Genomic DNA, 20,298 nt, shown 5'->3' with positions numbered 1-20,298 from the left:
TGCTATGAATTGGCTGTTTAAATCGGCTTCTGGAGACTAGGTGGCCGAACCTGGCTTCCTGAGGTAGAGCCTATGACCTCAAGTTTACTAACAAAAGTCTGGCATCTCTGCTTTCATTTCGTGTATGGACTTTGGAGGCAGAAATGTCACTGTCTTTAACTGTTCCTCTTGAATCATCTTTCATTCCAGGAAGGGCAAACTTCTTAAGACAGACCTTGCTCCCAGATGAGGAAGTGACTGCGGGATCAACAATGAACAGATGATTGACAGATTAACAGCAGCCTATTGGATCACCTCGTTAAATCCGTGATGGGCTGGACCACACCTTGACTGGGACTGCTTAGCTATGCATGCCTCTTATCCACTGAAAGGTAAACCTCATGTCAGCATCCTGAAGATGGACTTGATGTCACTGGGAGGCAGGACAGGAAGACAGGAAAAACACGGGAGGGTGGGCATAACAAGAGTCTGGCTTACCCGTCCTGCTGATGGAGTTGAAAATTTTCAGCCATCACTGGTAAAGCCAAAACTGCTAACAGAGACAACCTGTATTTTCCTGAAGACATCTTGTCAAGGACAGTAAAAAGCCCTTCTCCCCGCCCCCGCCCCCAGCCTGAACAACATCCTCACATTCATCTCACAACTTTGTTTACAGAAAGTCATTCTCTTTTTTTTCTTTTCATGTTGTCGCTCCTGCTGTCTTGGAACTCACTATGTGGGTCTGGCTGGCCTCGAACTCACAGAGATCTATCTGCCTGCCTCCTGAGTGTTGGGATTAGGTGTGCACCACACCCAGCTGAAATTCTTTATTAAATTGTAGCCATGTTGAAGCTACACTCTTTGAGCAATGTTAAAAGAGAGGGCTTCCTAATAGTTTTAAAGATGTGACTTCAGAGCCACTAAAGTCTTGTCTATCCCCTCTGTGGAGAAATGTCCCTGGAGAAATGTCCTGCTAGGTTCTTTCCTTCTCCCCTGCTTTTAATAAATCTGACTTTGTTTCACGTTTGGCTCACCCTGACATTCATTTCTCTGTCAAAGCCACAAGTTTTGTGCGAGTGGAGGTCTCCAGAATGAACCCCTCAGGCAGGGGTCAGTGAGGCGTGGAGACGTGTCTCTTTGGCTGGTGATAACTAGGCCTTTTATTTGTCCTCTTCCCACCATGGCCACGCTGCACAAACCTTCCTCTGCTCTCACCAGGACTTGCCTCTGTAATCGGCTTATTGGGGGAGGTGACTAAGACTAACTGGTTGGGACTGCAGGAGTCCTGTCTTCTACCTGAAACACTCCAGTGACAAAGGAGCAAGGCAAGTCAAGACAATGGCTCATTTTCCCAAACAACTACACTCAATGACCCAGGGCCGGGGTGGGGGATGGGGGGGTGGGCACGGCCGCGACCCTGTTCAAGAGCAGGGGCTGGAATTGTTCCGCTAGTACAATGATGGTGTTTCTTCCCCCAGCGTGAACACACCCATCACCATTCTGAAACAGATATTGATGAGGAGCCCCGCTAGATCGGTGGTTCTCAACCTGTGGGTCACAACCCCACAGGGGTCCCATATCAGATATTTATTTTACAGTTCATAACAGCGCAAAATTACTGTTATGAAGTAGCAACGAAACAATTTTATGGTTGGGGGGGGGGGCCACCACCACAGGAGGAGCTGTATTAAAGGGTTGCAGCACTAGGAAGGTTGAGGACCACAGCACGAGACCATCACAAGACGGCGCTTATCAATATTCCATCATGGAATGACGGGGAAAGTCACAACGGAGCCCCTGAGATTCCAATCACAGCCGCGGGGGCCTCTCAGTGGTGACTCACCTGCCCACACCCTCTTAGGCTGATGCCCCTGACTCGCTCCTGGCTTTCGTCCGCATTTCCGCGCCCCAGCTGTCTGCCGGGACTGACAGTTTACTTCATCATCGTCCACTCAAGCTTCCTTCGGACTCCATGTTGAAATTCTTTTATCCACGAGACTAAGAACCAGCAAGAGGGAGCCCACCTCCCCGGTAACGTGTGTCTTACTCCATTCTTTGGCTGAGATACAAAGGGACATCACATCATGGGACACCCTGAGGCCCTCTCTGGTAATACTCCTGTAAGTAACCCGAATAAATTCATTGGCTCACCAAGCTGGACTTACTCAGGGTCTTTGATCAGTCCGCATCCTCTTTCTTTGGGATAAATAGATGTTTCCCCAAGAAAAGTCACACAACTGTTAGTTATTGAGATTTTTCAGACTAACCTTGGGACAACATACAGAGACTCAGAGACCAAGTCCAGACGGTTTAGAGGTGAAGGGGCATCGCTGGCTTACTGGGGAGAGACTGATAAGTGCCAGCCCTCCTGTTGCATGTTCCCAGCATCACGACGTAGGTGTGTCTAACTGGAAATCCAGATAGTGTTCCCAACCTCTGCAGAACTCTATAGACACCAATGTGTAGAGATCACTGAGCAAACCCACTCCAGATGACCAGAATTCAGCTACCCATTTTCATTACCCGAGGCTAGACGGTTTACAGGGACTAGCAGATTTATTGTAAAGGCATTGGAAAGTCCAGGTATACAGTAAGTACTTAGTTGCCACCATGCCACAGAGGCAATACCCACCCTCCTTCCATCCCTGCCCCCAAAGTGAGGTCACTGCCTTTATTTATTTGAGTCCTACAATTAGAAGGCTGACCGTCAACATTCACAGGCTCCCGGGCTGGGTTCCTGGCACTCCCGGCCACCCTGCTGTCTGGGGGAAGGGCAATGCTGAAGTTCCCTCCAATAAAGCATTAAGATCTGCCAGACGGTGGTGGCGTACACCTTTAATCCCAGCACTGGGGAGGCAGAGGCAGGCGGATCTCTGTGAGTTCGAGGCCAGCCTGGTCTACAAAGCAAGTTCCAGGAAAGGCGCAAAGCTACACAGAGAAACCCTGTCTCGAAAAACCAAAAAAAAAAAAAGAAAAAGAAAAAAAAAGCATTACGATCTAATCCTACTACACTCCATGTAGTGTAAACCCCTAAACAGGTGGCGATACTCACTTCAAGGGACATCAGTGGGATGGATCTTCAGTCAGTCAAGGGGAAGATGTGAAAGGCTCCGGCCAATGACATGACTGAGTGGGTAAAGGCACTTGCCACCAAGCCTGACGACCTGAGCACTTTGGCACATAAACACAAACACTCAATAATAAATAAATAAATAAATAAATAAATAAATAAATAAATAAATAAATAAATAAATAAATAAATAAAATGTTTCGCAAAAAAAAAGCTTTAGAATTTGGAACAATTCAAAACTTAAAAAAAAAAATTGCAAAGTTTATAGTCAAAGCCTGGGGTAGCCACATAAATTTGTGACCCTAGCCCCAGATCCTCCTGACTTAGTCAAAATACCCAACGCTCCTCCTCAGGAGTGTGTATCCATTTCTCCCTGCTGAGGAAACGTTTCAACAACACCCACCTTTCTCTTTTGTGGTCCTTGTTCCTAAGACTCAGCATCCTCCAGAGCTTCAACTCTGTCCAGGCTCCCCAGCAGCCTTCCCAGGGCTGCAGCTCTGGCCGAGTTCCTCCAAGACTTGAGATCGTCTCTCTAAGTCTTGGGGACATTGGTAACCAACATGACATAGGAGACTGCTCTGGGGGACACATTGTACCTGGGCTGGTCATTTACAACAGAATTAGGGGCATTGGGACACACCAGCATAAGTGTGCTATAGAACTAATTCCTAGCCAGGCAGTGACACCTTTAATCCCAGCACTCAGGAGGCAGAGGCAGGCGGATCTCTGTGAGTTCGAGGCCAGCCTGGTCTACAGATTGAGATCCAGGACAGGCACCAAAGCTACACAGAGAAACCCTGTCTCGAAAAGGTGAGCAATAGAGGAGACATTCAACATCACCCCCTGCCTTCCTTGTGCACAAGCACGCACGCACGCACACATACACACACACACACACACACACACACACACACACACACACACACCTGGAGAAGACATCTTGGGGGGATAAAATAATAGGGACACATTCATGGAGACTCAGTTTTTCATCCTCACTATCAATAAGTAAAATGTGCCTGTCCCTTGTTCCTTATCAAAAGGGGCACCCCACCAGATAGAGGATGACGCCATAAGTCTCAGGGATAACCTGGACACTGATCTGTATCTTACATGAGAAAGTCCTCTTAAATAACCCTCATAACTAAGGGACCCCCACATCCCTCAAGCAATCCCTGTGAGTGGCAGCCCCAGATCCCCAAATCAGTGCTATTCCCCTTTTCTAAGTCCAGTTCTTTCTAACGAAAACCTCTACCTAAGCTGGGAGGTGGTGGCGCACACCTTTAATCCCAGCACTCAGGAGGCAGAAGCAGGTGGATCTCTGTGAGTTCGAGGCCAGCCTGATCCATAAAGCTAGTTCCAGGACAGCCAGGGCTATACAGAGAAACCCTGTCTCAAAAATACCAAAACAGAAACAAAAAATCAACAGAAACCCTCTACCTCTGGTCAGGCATGGTGGCGCACATGGCCACCCTGCTCCCATGGTCACCAAGGACGATTGGTCCTTGGGCCCAGACAACAGCAGTGTGGACAGAGGTGACTCAGCTTTGCCCAGACCCCTTCGCCTTGCCCTCCCCTGAGGGCAAAGCTGGCCTTGGCCACTGTTGTCCAGCAGTGGGGCGGCACCTGGTCATCTCTGAGGAATGATCCCCGCTGGCGAGTGGAGTCTGACTCACCCCATCCTTAGCATTGTCTGGCGGCGGCAGGGAAACGATCCACATTCGGAGAATAATGGTCAAGAAGAATCAACCCGGCTAGAGCGAGCTCAGCAGGGAGCGCGCCAACTGCTCCCGCAGAGACCCAGGTCTGCTTCCCAGCAGCCACACCAGGCAGCTCACAACCGCCTGCCACTCCAGGGAGCCCAAGTCCTCTGCCTCCAAGGCACCTCACACACACGGGACACAAAAACGTGTGCAGGCACTCACACACACATAAATAAAATAAATTAATCTTTAAAAAGAAGAAAAAGAAGAAGAAGGAGGAGGAGGAGGAGAAAGAAGAAGAAGAAGAAGAAGAAGAAGAAGAAGAAGAAGAAGAAGAAGAAGAAGAAGAAGAAGAAGAAGAAGAAGAAGAAGAAGACGACGAAGAGCATCCATCATTCTGGGACCCACACAGCAGAAGTGAACTGACTCCTGCAAATTGTCCTCTGACTTCCACGTGTATCATGGATGTTGCCATATGTACACACATGCGCATGCATGCACACACGTGCACACACACACACATACAAATAAATAATGTAAAAGGCTAATAATAATAATAAGCTGGGTGTTGGGGCACACCTATAATCTAAGCAGCTTGAGAGGCAGAGGCAGGAGGATTGCTGAAAGCTCAAGAGATCAAGGCTTGTCAGGGCTACACAGTGAGATCCTGTCTAAAATAAATAAACAAGAGAGCTTCCACAAACTGACACACGTGCCTCAGTACCGTCAACCTCTTCTGCACGGACAGAGGTCACTCCAACTCACAAAACTGCAAGGACACATGCAGGCCCTAGCTTTTCCGGCCGCCTGAGTGCCCCGGGAACATTCAGCTCCAGGGTGGCTTCTCTGTGTCTTCCAGCTACTTCACCCACATGGGCCGCTCCTCCCTGACCTCTCTCTCCTCTCCTTTCCTCTCATCCTCCCCTGAGGGTCAAGGCCCAGGAGAGCCACGAGGACACACTGTGGCGTCCCAGAAGCCTGGACCTCTGGTGCCTACTCTGGCTGCTTGCATCTTCCCAGTCTCATGTGGTATACGTTTCACCACCTCTAGGGCCAGGACCTCTGCTTGGAGCATGCTGGGGGGACAGTGTCAGGAGCCGCACCTTAGCAGATTGAGGGCACAGCACAGTTGGGGCGGGGGGGGGGGGGAGCTGAGACAGCACAGGACGAACTCACACACGAGTCACTGAGAGAGGATGCGGTGTATGGGAGGACAGAGCTGGAGCCAGGGAAAGGCACCACAGCAGCTTCCCCGAAAGGTCCCCATGCCAGAAGCCGGTGTGCCCGCACATCATCGCACCTCACCCAGGCTCACCCGGGCAGCACCTGAAGCTGTGGATGCTGGCTGGGATTCAGATCCACAGCTGCCTGCTTCTCAAGCCTGTTCTCTTTTTTGTGTACAGGTGGTCGTCTGAGGGGACCTCAGCTCTGGGGCTCGGAGAATGGTAAAGGGACCTCCAGAATAAACTAATTGCCTTCAGAGCAAAGAAAAAGAACAGATAGACAAAAATGAGAAACACAGAGAAGAAGCAAAAAAACACCAAGTTCTCCCCAAACTGCATATCATTCCGGGATGGGAGAGCAGACATAACAGATGCTGGAAACATGGCTTCGGTGACAAGAGCCACTTGACCGAATGTCAGCTATGATTTCTTGCTTTCGGCCAACAAGGTCAGAGAATATTCCAGAACTGCTGGTGCTGAGCTCCAAAAGCAGAGAGGCTTCTCAGTTCCAATGTCTCCAGGACAGTCATGCTGCCAGCTCTGGATTCTCAGTTTTGTTTTTTATACTGCAAGACAGAGAAAGAGATTTTTATACTGCAAGATGGTGGAGGAGGACTCTGGTCATGTCTCACAGGTGTCCCCACCCCCCACACACAGGGGTTTCCGGGGGTGAGACTCCATGGGGACGCCCTCCACTGTCACATCTCTAGTTGGTACCTAGCTCTTCTTCTTTACTGGAAAAGCTGAGGGGCTCAGGGAGGGAGACAGGGAGGCTGGAGGTGTTGGGACCAAGTAACAAGCACTCACCAGGGCTTGTCCTTAAGCTGAGTCTTGTTTGTGGGAGCAAAGTCCCTGGCAGAGGAGGCCCCCCAAAGCCTCTTCAAAGCCAATCACTGAAATGTTTCTTTTTCTGCTTTTTTTTTTCCTTGTCAGGGATATGCCCCAGGGGCTTATGCACTAGGCAAGCAATCTACCACTCAGCTAAATGCCCTGTCAAAATCTGAGTTTCACAAAATGGACTTTAAACTCCACATCTGGAGCATCTGAGTTAGGAGGACAAGAATCTGGGGGTACACTCCAGTTCTCCACAGGGTCCAGATGGAGGTCCTAGACAGCAGCCTAGTTTTTGTCAAGGTCACACAAACTAGAGTCACTTGGGACAAGACAACCGCAATTTAGGAATTGCTTCCATCAGATCGGCCTGTGTCCGTGCCTGTGGGCAGTGCCAGCGCTGGGCAGGTGGTCCTGGGGCGCATAAGAAAGGTAGCCGAGAGAGTTGTGGGAAGCGAGCCAGTTAGCAGCCTTCCTCTGTGATGTCTGCTTCCGTTCCTGCCTCGGCTTCCCTTGGTGATGGACTACGGGACCGTAAGCCAAATAAACCCTTTCCTGCCCCCAGGCGGCTTCTGCCAGTGTTTTATCACAGTAGCAGAGAGCAGACTAAGACAGCTTCCCCCAGGCCAGATACAGCTATGCGGTGACACACAGCAGAGCTGTCCTTCCAGAGACACAGCAGCTGTTCCTGGGCCCAATGTCAGCTCACTTGGCACTGCTAGGCAGTGGTATGGCCTTTCAGGATTAAGGGTGCTGCTGGAAAAGAATGCAACCATAAGAGATCACCCTGGGAGAACGGATGGCATGGGCAGCCTGTTTTCAACCGTGACTCGCAGGCGTCCCCTAGTGGCCGAGGAGGTTAGCGCATCCCCGGAGCCAAGCAAGCACTTTACCTTGTTCATGATCCAGTCAGCATCTTCAATGGCTCTTTTAATAATCTGCAGGATTCTCTCGGGGTTATCTTCATCTGAGTGAACCCGGAAACCCTGTAAGTTTCAGCATAAAAGAAAATCATGGCCAAGCGAAATTCACAAGGTCCGCAACTTCAGCGCACAGTCCCGAGAGGCTGCGGGGCGCTGGTCACCTCTTAGCCCTGCTGAGGTGCGCTCATCCTGCCCACTTGGAGATGAGGCTTGGAGGGGCGACCCTGCTGCTCTCAGGTAGCAGCGTTTGAGTCCTAGTCTATCTGACAGCCAGCGGGGAGGATGAGAAGGAGGCCGGGCTCTGGGCCCGCAGGTGATCTGGCAGGTGATCATCCAGCAGGTGATAATGGCCGACGGGAGTCCTCATTCCCTGGGTCTGATTTGCTCAGCAAAGGAATCTGCTTCAATCAAAGTGTGCTGGAGAGGGTGCACGCGCACGCACGCGCACGCACGCGCGCGCACACACACACCAGGTGCTGGTGCTGGAGGAGCAACCGGGAAAGGTGGGAAAGCAGAGGGGCAGGAGAGCCTGGGAAATCCAGCCAGGCTTGTGACCTGTGACCTACGACTTAGGTTCACTGGTGTGCTTCTTCCAGAACAATGGACTCCCCCGTCCCTTACCTGTGTTCCCAACCTCACATTCACCTACTTACCAGGAGCCCACCTTGTGCCACCTCCAGGAAGTCTTCCCTGACTCCCCCAAAGCTAATTCCTCCCTTCTATTTCCCACAGCCTTCTATTGCTACCACTCTTTCTCTTTTTAAGACAGGGTCTCACTATGTAGCCCTGGCTAGCCTGGAACTCACTATGTAGACCAGGCTGGCCTTGAACTCAGGGAGATCCATCTGCCTCTGCTTCTTGAGTGCTGGGATTAAAGATGTGTGCCACCACCACATCCCAGTTGTTTTTCTTTTCCACATCTGTATGAAGTTTGGCTTTGAGCTCTTTGTTTGGAAATGATTTCTTATAACTTTTTTAAATGTTGTATTATGTTTGTCTGTGGTATGGGTGTTTTGCCTTGTATATACGTCTATGCACCACACGCATGCAGTACCTGCACAGACCAGGAGAGGGCACTGGATCCCCAGAAGCTGCCAGAGAGGTGCAAAGAATAGACCCTGAGTCCTCTGGAAGAGTTGCCCATGCTCTTAACCTCTTAGCCACTGACCAAGTCCTGGAAGTGATTTTTTTTGTTTGTTTGTTTGTTTGTTTGTTTGTTTTTCGAGACAGGGTTTCTCTGTGTAACCGAGTCCTGGCTGTCCTGGAACTTGCTTTGTAGACCAGGCTGGCCTCAAACTCACAGAGATCCTCCTGCCTCTGCCTCCCAAGTGCTGGGATTAAAGGTGTGCGCCACCGCCGCCTGGCCCGGAAGTGATTTCTTATAGAAAGGTAGTGTGATGTGCAAAGAACTCCAAACCAGACTTCCCAGTTAACATTTTCCCACGCTAGCTTTACCACCCTTTTTATATAGAAGCATCTTAAAGTAAGTTACAGGCACTGTGCCCTTATCCCTTACAAAACTCTGTGTGTTTCCTAACAAAGGCACCCTCTGACAGACCACAGCAATCAAACTCCGAAAAATTAACATCGATACAACCATTACCTAATCCACTGCCAGTATTCTAATTCCCATCTGCCACATGTTTCTCTGGCCTAGGATCTGGCGTCATGCCTTCCATTTACTTGGGACATTGCTTTCGTCACGGTTAACCTAGAGCTGCTTGCCTTTCCTGGCGCTCCACAAAACTTTGTCCTGCTTTTTTTTATTTATAGTTCTTTAAGACAGGTCCTCTTAGTGGGACCTGGGGCTCGCAATCCTCCTGTTCCTGCCTCTCCGACGCTGAGATTGCAAGTGCAGGCCACCACCCCACCTTCTCTGGGTGTTGAACTCTGGTCCTCACGGTAGCGCGGCAAGCACTTTCTCCACGGCAGCGTTATCTCACCCGCCTCTCCCCAGTCTGTGTTGCTTTCCTCTGAGCTGTCTCATTCAGGCCCCAGCACAGCGCCGAGACGCCAGCCGATGCAGCCACGGTGCCACGGACGGAAGCCAGAGGCCAGCTGCCCACTTTCACAGTGCTTCTCATAAAACCTCTAGGCCCACTCCCGGGCACGTGTGCCTCTGGCCCCCGGCAGACACCTCCCCCAGACGTGCTCCCACCTGCCGGACGGCATGCTTGTAGTGCTCCTGGGCGCCCTTGGTTGGCAGCTGCCGGCAACAGCGCAGCAGGTAACGGTAGAGCTGCAGCGGAGTCTGGACCAGCTCTGCCCCGGGCAGTGGGGCCATCTGTGAGCCCCGGCCCTGGAAAACACAGAACGCCGCTTTCTGAGATATCAGGCCAGTTCCACAGTGGCCCTGGCCTCCAATCCCAGCCCTCTGTGAACCATCTGCACAGGGGCCCGGCCCCCTAGTGGCCCAATCCCAGCCGCCTACACCCTGGGCTGGGGCTAGCCTTAGCATAGAGCAGGCCCACAGGGACCCAATGCAAGTGCAGAGGGAGATGTGCCAGCTCAACCTAGGGTCTGCTAAGGCTCAGCTTCAGGCGGGAGGTGAGGGAGGTAATGAGCAGAAAACCCCAGGGAGCCAACAAGGCTGCCCACAGCCACATACATCCTAGTCGGGGCATCAGGCAGGAAGGCGCAGAGTTCCAAAGCTGCTAATCTAAGCGTTGTCCCAAAGCCAGAGCAGTCTTGGTCCCTAGCCAGATAGATGCATGTTAATGCACAGAGTGGCTCCATGAAGAAGCAGCTATACACAGAGTGACCGAGGGGAAGCCAGAACTAGGTTCGTGACTTCATTTTACTGAGACGTTAATAACAGTGAGCACGGTATACATTTGACACATAAACGGATGCAGGCTTAAGAAAAACTAAGCACAGAGGGGTCAGGTAACGTGCCCAAGCTCACACAGCTGACAAGAGGTCGATCTGAGATTTGAACCTTGGCAGTCTGGCTCCAGGGTCTGGTTAAAAAAAAGGGGGGACATGGAGATGTGGAAGATGACTGGGTAGGTAAGGGTGCTTGTAACTGAGACTGAAGACCTGAGTTTGGTCCCCACGACCCACACACTGGAAGGAGTGAGCCGACTCCCTCAGGCTGTCCCTTCCTCCATAAAAGTGTCACAGCACACACGTGTCCACACATGTCCACACACAAGATGGATGCAACTTTAATTTTCTTTTTTAAAAATAGGGCTGGGTGTGGTAGCACAAGCTTTTAATTCCAGGCCAGCAAAGGCTATGTAGTGAGATACTGCCTCAAAAGTAATTGTTGTTGTTGTTGTTGTTGTAGGGGCTGGAGAGATGGTTCAGCAGTTATGAGCACTGGCTGCTCTTGCAGAGGACTGGGGTTCAGTTCCCAGAACCCATAAGTGGCTCACAACTGTCTGTAACTCCAAGTACATCCAGGGTCCAATGCCTCTTCTGCTCTCCAGAGACACTGAGCATGTTCATGGTACATATATACATGAAGGCAAATGCATGTGCCCATAAAATAAAATAAACAATAATTTTAAATCATTTAGATATTAGGAAAAAGGTGCTGTTAACGTACAATTGACACATGTATTTACAGTGAGCCACTTGGTAACTTTTCACACGTCCACCCCTGCAGAAACCACCACCACGACGAAGAGCACGCACATCCACTCCAAACGACGTCTCAGCGCTCCCTTGAGCTCCACACTTCCCATCATGCTCCAGGAGCTGCTGACTGGCTTCCCCATCTCGGGTTCCTTCACGTGTCCCCAAGGTTTGCGTAAGCAGATCGGTCTGCTATGCTTTCTTTTGTCTATGGACTCCGTGTTTTCAAAATAAAATTTGAATCTGTTTTTCAGCTATTACATGAATCTTAAGAATTATGCACGTTTATGGCATATCATAGGATATTTCAAAAATGTTTATATTGCCTGATTTTTTAAAGATTTATCATTTGTTAATTATAACATGAATGTGTCTGTGGGAGGGTATGCACACGTGAGGCATCAGATTTCTTGGAGCTGGAGTTACAGGCAATTTTGAGCTGCCTGAGGAGGATTCCAGAAACTGAACTCAGGTCCTCTGGAAAAGTAGTATGGGCGCTAAACCACTCTATCATATGTGTTCTTCCCAAAGATCCCGCAACTCAATATGAACTTTTTCTTTATATATATATGTGTGTGTGTGTGTGTGTGTGTGTGTGTGTGTGTGTGTGTGCGCGCGCGCGCGCGCACACGTGTGCGTGTGTGTCATACGTGACACTCCACTGTCACTCCATTCTCTTCCACACTTGATACCAAGCGAGCTCTTCCCAGAATCTCCAAACTATCAAGGACGTCAGCTCTCTCCAGCTCTGCATGGCGGGGCTCCCTTCCCTGACCCTCAGTGGAACCCTTTCCCTCTGAAGCCCTTTCTGACTGTCCCTCCCCGGGTGGGAGCAAAATCTCTCTGCCGCCATGCAGGAGGCTCCCACAGCTCACGCGGGAGGCTCCCACAGCTGAGCTGCGCCCAAGCCTCCGCACTGTGCCTGGCCCTCAGCAGGCTTCGCACTGGATGAACTGATCCAATCGACCGACCCATTATCTCCTCAGTACAGGCTTGGGGTGGGGTGGGGGGGCTCCCTGTGTGCCAGATGAAGAGTCAAAGGTGGAGAGACTGAATGACTGGTGTTTGTTTAAAAGAAGCAAGGCGCGGGAGAACGGCCAAAAAGAACCAGACTAGCTCTGTCGGACACCCAGCACTAAGGGAACAGCGACAGTCTGGGTTCAGGGAAACCTGCATTCATCCTATTTCAAGCACATCTTCCCGAGCGAATTGGCCATTTCCTCATGGTTCTTTCGGCTCGTGCTCTGACACTAGAGCTGACCGGCAACTGTCCACCCCCGCCATCCATTCTCCCTCCTCGTAAACGCCAGCTTTGCAGAACTCAGGGTGCACACAGGCCCAACCTGCCTGACCAACCAGAGCCCAGGATTCATACACGTACAGGGATTGGCTCACAGATGAGAAGCTGGGGCCGGACAAGACTCCCTCCCCAGCTAGACTCAGGAAGTCTTCAAGGGATGCCATCTTGCCTCCTCTTGGCTCCAAGCAGAAAGCAGAGCTGGGACTTGCCAGAACAAAGTCCAAGGACCTCATTTAGGCCCCCCAACACTTCACCCATTGGAAACCCAGACCCCAGAACCCCAGAATAGCCTGACCATTCACTCCGACTACCAAACCAGCCTGGAGTGATGGTTCTGTCACCTTCAACCCAAAGAATTCCGACAGATCTTGACTCCCCACTTCTACTTCCAGGGGCTGGCGGCGGTGTGGCTCAGTAGGTAGAGCACCTGCCTAGCATGCAGGAAGTTCTGGGCTCAATCTCCAACACTGCAAACAGAAAGCGTGACGGTACAGGCCTTGTCATCCCAGCACTAGGGAGACAGAGGTCACAAGATCAAAAGTCAAGGGCATCCTCGGTCACTTAGTGAATTTAAGGACAGCCTGGCCTACAGGTCTCAAAACAACAACAAAAAAAACAAAAACAAACAACAACAACAAAAAATCCTATGACCCACCTCGATGGTTCCAGCTGCAAGGACGTCTAAAAAGGACACAGGGTTCTTCAAGTCCTCGCTGCCACCGTTCTGACTAGCCCTGCTTTGGCCTGGCCCACAGAGGGGAACCCATAAACTGTCATGGGCAGGCCCCTGAAGGGCAACCACAGAGGACACACTACAGCCCCAACATGACAGGCAGCTCCTCTGGCAGGCTTCCCCAGACTATATAAAGTGCTAATCAAATATTGTAAAATGCTAGTCCAGAACAGATGGTTCCCATCTGCAGCCCTCAGACTCGACATTTGGAAAGAGCACAACTGTGCTTCGCTGCCTTAAAACCCAAGCAATACTTAGTAACCAACCCAGCAAGTATGGGCGGAAGATTATTTTCAGCCCAATTATATTACTTAGTCATCCTCAGTAATAACAAGTGGAGAATGCATGTGTGGGTCCACTGAGAGGAGCTGAACTAAAAATGTTTTAATTTAATTTAAAGTGTGGGTTTACTATTATTAAGGGGGCCGTGAACCTCCCAGCACCAGCACCAAAACCAGAGTCAACCTCTGACCCTGGGAATGCTCACTTCTCTCCCTGTGCCCTTTGCACCTGACCTAAGCCTCACACCCCAGACCCCTGGGATAACTCCATCTCCCAGGCAACCAGGCTAAGATGGCCACCTGCAAGACAACTACTCCTTCTCCTTCGATCCCTGAGCCCCTGGCTTTGAAGTCCTATCAAATTCTACCTCTCTGTGGCACTTAGATTTATGCTCCTTCTTGTCCAGATTCCTTCTGTCTCAGCTGCCACCGTCCGGAGCTGGAGTCCTTGCCTTTCAACCCATCTCCCTATCTGTCCTCCACCCAAGAGCCTGACTGAACCTGAAACATAAATGTTAGGGTACCCAGTCCCCTCCAAATCACCTTAGTGTTCATCCCCATACCTTGTTACTCTGGCAACTTTTCTCAAAATGTGGAACTAGCTACTTGAGTTTATTTTAAGCAGTCTATGAATGGACATCTTTTCATCACAATGATGTAATATTTACCTACATAAGTAAGAAAAAAATCCCAATTTCATAGGTATTATGTTTAAAACAGTTTTGGTTTTGTTGTTGTTTTTAAAGAATGGGTACAGAAATATACCAGGCAGACAGAGACACAGTCAAAACGAGGGGCAGGCAGAAACGGTGACACTGAGCAGGGATGGTGCCAGCCTACAGAACACACCCAGGTTCCTTTGCACGGCCCAGGGAGTCCTGTGCCTGTGTCACCCACCCCTCAGGCCAAGTCCAGGCAAACTGAGTCCTGGGCGGGGCAGTCTGTGGCAGCTGTGAGTAGGGATGGTCTCCACACTGTGACAGGTAACAGAAGGCTGGACACAAAACAGGTGTGTTAGCCAGGGTCCTCAAAGACGCAAAACCGGTAAAAGGTGTGTGGGTGTGTGTGTGTGTGTGTGTGAGAGAATATCTGTGAGTGTGGGGGATGGGGGTATGTGAGTCATGGTGGGGGGGAAGGAATGTCTCAGTGAGGGTGTCTATTGCTGTGAAGAGACACCATGGCCATGCCAATTCTTATAAAGGAAAACATTTAATTGGGTGGCTTACAGTTTCAGAGGTTTAGTCCATTATTATCATGGCTGGACACCGCGTCATGCAGGCAGACATGGTGCTGGAGAAGGAGCTGAGAGTTCCACATCTTGATTCCCCAGTCAACAGGAAGGGAATTCTCACTAGGCATAGCTCGAGTACAGGAGACCTCAAAGCCCACCCCCACAGTGACACACTTCCTCCAACAAGGCCATACCTCCTAATAGTGTCACTTCCTATGAGCTTATGCAGGCCAATTACATTCAAACTACCACACTGAGTGAGTGAGTGAGTGAGTGTGTGTGTGTGTGTGTGTGTGTGTGTGTGTGTGTGTGTGTGTGTGTTACAAGGAATGTGTCGTGTAATTCTGGGAGCTGGCAAGTCCAAAATCTGCAAAGCTAATGTCCTGACTCTAACCCTATGAGAGAAAGTTGCCAGGAAACTAGGAAGAGTCTCTGTCCCAAAGGGCTTCTAGAGAATTCTTTCTTATGTCAGAAAGGCTCAGACTGTTCATTCTATAACAGTGTGACTTGTAAACATCTAACACCATCCAGATAGTACAGACCAAGTACCACCCCTGCCCACCCCCCAGGACTGTTATACTGTGTGTCAGGTAACTCTCCACATCTGGTTTACATCTCTAACTAAGATCGCCAGAGGCACAGGTAGAGACCAGATAGATAGAAAGTGGGTTCAACTGTAAACATCCATTTTCTTTACCAATGTCTGTTTTAAAATACAGCAAGCTGGTGACGGGTTGTGACTTTGATATCCTGTAGCAGTCAGGCCTTTAGTGGACTGAATGAGGCTGGAGATGTGGCTTACCAGGATGACCTGGAATTCACAGAGATTCACTGGCTTCTGCCTCCTGACACTGGGATTTAAAGATGCGCTCCACCATGCCCAGTCTAAATATGTGCTTTTAAAAAGATTGAATGAGGCCCATTTATATTAATGAAGACAGTTTGCTTGACTCAGTCTACTAATTTAAGTCTAAAAACACTCTCATGGAGACACCCAGAATGATACCTGCATCCCATTCAAGCGGACATATAACGCGAACTCTCCTGGTTGAAGTCCAAGCCACTTATTGACAATCCTCTCCCATCTACCTTTAAGGCCCCTGTGGCTTCCAACAGCTGGCCTTACTTCCACACTCAGCTCTGGGTCTGGCACCTCCTGGACACCCTCAATAACACAGGACACCCCATGCCGCCATGCACCATGCTCAGGAGGGAGCCTGTGGTGACCCCAAAAGAGCCTTATCAGCCCATTTCACTCTAGCCCTGACTTCCAGCTCAGCTCTCACCCGAATTATGGGAAGGCCCTCACCTGTGTGCAAGGACGGCCCTGCCAGCCATTCTCCAGGGGTGGTTACAGTGTTTTATCAACCTCTCAAGCAAAACCTTCTGCAGCGGGGCACCAGCTGACACTGTCCAGCTGGTATAAGACTCTTCCAACGTTACTGGGAATTGCCTAACATTGTGGTTATGCAGTTTGCTCTTGTCCTCAGATGATGCAGGTACAAGCATTAAGAAGTATGTTACAGGCTCTACAACTATTTCCAAAGAGTTCAACAAAAGCCAAGCCACAGAGAGAAGGGACAGACTAAGAAACACAAATGTTAAGAGTGTTTCTACTCGAGGTCTGAGCTCTGTCCTGACGCACCACCCGCTGCCAACTCTCAAGGTCCCCCTCATCTTCTGCCAGCACAGGGGTGGAAGACATTATCACCTCCCCGCCCCACTCTGTACCTCTGATGTTTCCCCATCCTCCCCACTCTCACCCCTCCACTCTCAAGCACACTGCCAGTGTGAGAAACAGCAGGTTGATTGTGCCCTGACCGGTTCCATGAGCAATGACCCTGTCGACTCCCTATGACCTGAGAATTCAAGGAATGCAGCCCAGACTGCATTCCCTGCTCAGACCCTGAGGACCCTGGCATCCACTTCAAAGTACCTCTTTCCACGAACTATTAGTGAGTCTGTTTCTCCATCTTGTACTGTCTAATACAGTCACAGTCGGCTGCACAATCGTTGGGGTGCCTGACTGTTATTTAAGTCACCCGTATACAATGAAAGCACTGAAACCAGCACACACCAGGACAAAGAGAAGCAGTCTGGTCTGCCATGAGCATAGCTCACCCATTGAACATCTCTCCGAACGGCTGAGCTTGCAGGCTCGGGGAAGTCACTGAAAAGACCAATACCAGCTCATCCAGGATCTTCTGAAAAGCTAATGTCATCTTTGATCACGTTCGCACGAAGAGGCAATTACGACAGCTTTTCACATATGACCTCATTAAACACAGCAATGTTAGAGGGTAGGTATTGTTAGTCCCATTTTATAGATAAGAAAGCCACGGCTCGGAGAAACTATGCTTTGTCAGTGGCCGCATAGCCGTGCACAGTCAGAACGGGAACTAACCCTAAGTCTATTTGATTCTGAAGCCACAATCTTACTTGCCTCCTTGACGACTGCTAAATATGTAAGCCCAAGAACGCTGACTAAGGCTGGGGTAACCCAGCATCAAGAGAACTACCTAGCATGCGCCAAGCCCTAAATTCAGTCCCCAGAACTTAAAAAAAAAAAAAAAGTGCTGCCCAGATCATGACTAAGGACCCCATCCATAAAGAACTCCCCTGGGGCTTATGCAAGAGCAGGCTCGGTCACTGATAGACATACTTCACCGGATTGTTATTCACAACTTAGCCAGAAATCCTTGCTCTCCATGCCTTTCTGAAATACAAGGACATTACAGCACCCTCTCACACAGAAATGGAAAAAAAAAAAAATCAGACTAATGTCAATTACACAAGAGGAAAAAAAAAGAAATGCTCTTTTAAAAAAAAATCTTAAGCCAGGCAGTGGTGGCTCACACCTTTAGCCCCAGCACTGGGAGGCAGAGACAGGTAGATCTCTGTGAGTTCAAGGCCAGCCTGGTCTACCGAGAGAGTTCCAGAAGAGTCTGGGCTACATAGAAAAAAAAAAAACCTTACTGAGTGGTAGGATGACTTAGACACAGGCCTCACAGCCTGAGTTCCAACCCTGGATCCCACAAGGTGGCAGGAGAGAACCAGTTCCCAAAGGCAGCCCTCTGACCTCCACACACAGCACACACAGTTTACAAAATCAAATGGGTCTGGTGGCATATCTCCCATAATCCAGCACTCGGGAGGTCAAGGTCCAGCCTAGGCCACGTAGCAAAGCCTAGGTTATCCAAGACCCTGTTTCAAAACACAACAAAACCAACTTACAAAACTCAAAAAAGAATGATCTATTAAAGGGAGGGGCACAAAGGGAACTTCCTGGGTGCCAGGTATCATTGCTGGCACAGGTGCCAGGAAGAAAGGCCCGGCCCCATGAGAGCTCACTGCCCTTTTCCCTAACCTGTGTCCTAGCAGAGGGCACCTAAAAATAACTGGAAAAAGAGTCATACATTTCAAAAGATAATGGAACGGCAGAAAAAATAACCCAAAATTATGCCCGATTGGGCACTGATAAAAGCTAAATTAAGCCTGCATCAGCCATTTTTTAAAATATGCAATTAATCTTCTTGATGGAGAAAAGTTGAAAAATAGGATTGGTGTGCTCCCTGCCCCCCGCCCACCCCAGGGCTCCATCTGGCATATTTATGTTCTCCCAGCAAGCCTGCGTCCCCTAGTCCCTCTCCCACAGAACCAAGGTCAGCCAAGCCTCCTTCCATTCCCCCTGGCACAATCTTCAGTCCCAGCTCTGTGCCCATCCCTGTGGGAGGTGGTGATGCTGGAGACGAATCCTGGGGTTGGACCGCGCCAGGCAACCTTTTACCACTGAGCTGCTGCTCCTAGCTCCTGATTAGCAGGTGACTAATCGGTCTCTTTCTTCGGAATTCCCATGTGCCACCCAAGGATATTTCACACTTTATCCTTCCCTTTCTTTGGCCCCCACTACCTCATACCCAGAGGACAGGTATGTGATAGTAAGGACTTCAAATGAGTCCCAGGAGCCATCACAGGGAGAATGGAGAGATAAAACCTGATCCAGGCAGACCATGGAAAATCATTCTGTAATAAAAAGAACAAAGTGCCGGCTTATGCTACCACGCGTGAACCTGGAGGAAGGCGTGCAAGACGCAAGAAACCAGTAACAGGGAGCTACATAACGTATGATTGATTCCGTCTCTATGAAATGTTCAGAATTGGCAAATCTACCGAAAGCAGTGAACTGGTTGCATAGCGCAGAGAAAAGGGAATGGACTGGGGAGGGGCGTTGCCTGCTAACGGAGATTTTTTTTTTAAGGCACGGTAAATATTCTAAAATAGACAGTGGTGGTAGATGTACAACTGCGCACATTCTAAAGGTTATTAAACGTGTGCACTTTAAATGGGCACTGGCCGGTAATCCCAGTACACGTAGGAAGCTGAGGCAGAAGGATTACGAATTCAAGGTCAGCCTGGGTCACATATTGCAGAAACCAAAGTGATCTCAGTTACTCCTGGTCACAGGGTGTTCTCATAGACCGACTGAGAGCAGAGGGGCACGTCTGCTCTTGGAAAACCACAGAACCCAGGGCTGCCCCAGCCGAGTGCGGATGCCAGCAGCACATGGCGGAGACCTTGGCTCCCTGCATCCTCCTAGCCCGCATCTCGGCCTCCCACGCTCCTCCGCCGCGCCGGGACTATGCCTGCGACAGGTGCCGCCGGCTCTCGGGGGAAGCCCGGAGCACCCACAGATCGCCCCCAGGGCTTCCACAGATCCCGGCCCTGCTGGCAGCCTCGGTAATCCCCAGCCCGCCCCCGCCGCCCGAGTCCCCGCCCTGGGCCCACGCAGCAGGGCTCACCCGCCTTCCGGGCGGACGCCAACTCGAGGCACCGCGAGCGACGAGTGCGCCTGCGCAGCGGAAGCCAGCGCAGCCCCCGCCCCCGCCCGGTGCCTGAGCGCCCTCTGCCGGCCGCCGGCGGGACTCGGGGTCCTACTGGGTGCCGGCATCCTGCTCCGACCCCACCCAGTTGGCTTTACCCACAGCCTTCTTTCCCTTGTCTTCCTTACTACCCTGGAGACAAGCCCTGGAGGCAAGCTCTTCCTCGTATTCCCAAGAATGGATTGTGCTAGAATATTAGGGGTGCTCAAGATCTTTGCAAAGACTTCTTGGAGGACTTGTCCTAAACCTCCCGTGTTGATGACAGGAATTATGTTTGGAAGGGAGTCTGCATTATGAGTCGCTTCATCAAATTACAGTCCCACAACACCTGTCAGAAGAATACATATGACAGTAATAGGCATGCTTCTTTTCAGACTCAGCTATAATTATAATCGAGAGAAAGAATACGGAATCTTAACTCACAGCCACTGCCAGGATCAGTCTTTGAAAACGAAATAATGCTGTTTCATTAAATGGGCTCTCCCTACTCACGCGTGTTGAAAGTCAGAATGCTTCTCTGAATTGATTTAAATACAAGTTTTATATCCTGAAAGAAATAAAGATGAGT

General features: G+C 50.2%; 1 protein-coding gene and 1 long non-coding RNA gene across 2 annotated transcripts; one reads left to right on the top strand and one right to left on the bottom strand.

Moving 5' to 3' along the window:
* The first annotated feature begins 1,800 nt into the window (after positions 1–1,800).
* LOC121831376 (uncharacterized) lies at positions 1,801–6,393 on the top strand. The gene is made up of 2 exons (XR_006074754.2): positions 1,801–2,099; positions 6,153–6,393. It is a non-coding gene; the product is annotated as an uncharacterized LOC121831376 (long non-coding RNA).
* Lyrm9 (LYR motif containing 9) lies at positions 6,295–19,713 on the bottom strand. Its single transcript, XM_006977489.4, has 4 exons — positions 19,650–19,713; positions 9,885–10,025; positions 7,697–7,789; positions 6,295–6,538 (listed from the first exon to the last, which is right to left on the bottom strand). The coding sequence occupies exons 2-4, from the start codon at positions 10,008–10,010 to the stop codon at positions 6,521–6,523; spliced, it is 237 nt and encodes a 78-aa protein (XP_006977551.1). The 5' UTR covers positions 10,011–10,025; positions 19,650–19,713; the 3' UTR covers positions 6,295–6,520.
* Between the last annotated feature and the right edge of the window lie 585 nt (positions 19,714–20,298).

Source organism: Peromyscus maniculatus, chromosome 8 (assembly GCF_049852395.1).
Source record: "Peromyscus maniculatus bairdii isolate BWxNUB_F1_BW_parent chromosome 8, HU_Pman_BW_mat_3.1, whole genome shotgun sequence".
NCBI classification, from domain to species: Eukaryota; Metazoa; Chordata; class Mammalia; order Rodentia; family Cricetidae; genus Peromyscus; species Peromyscus maniculatus.
Note: the sequence above shows the minus strand (reverse complement) of the source record. Positions and strands in the feature narration are given on the sequence as shown.

What these genes read in the sequence shown, in the direction of transcription:
- Lyrm9 (XM_006977489.4), bottom strand. Translation starts at nt 10,010, where the DNA reads ATGGCCCCACTGCCCGGGGCAGAGCTGGTCCAGACTCCGCTGCAGCTC. An exon ending in ACAAGCATGCCGTCCGGCAG is followed by an intron (nt 7,790 to 9,884) that starts GTGGGAGCACGT and finishes TGAAACTTACAG; the next exon opens with GGTTTCCGGGTTCACTCAGA.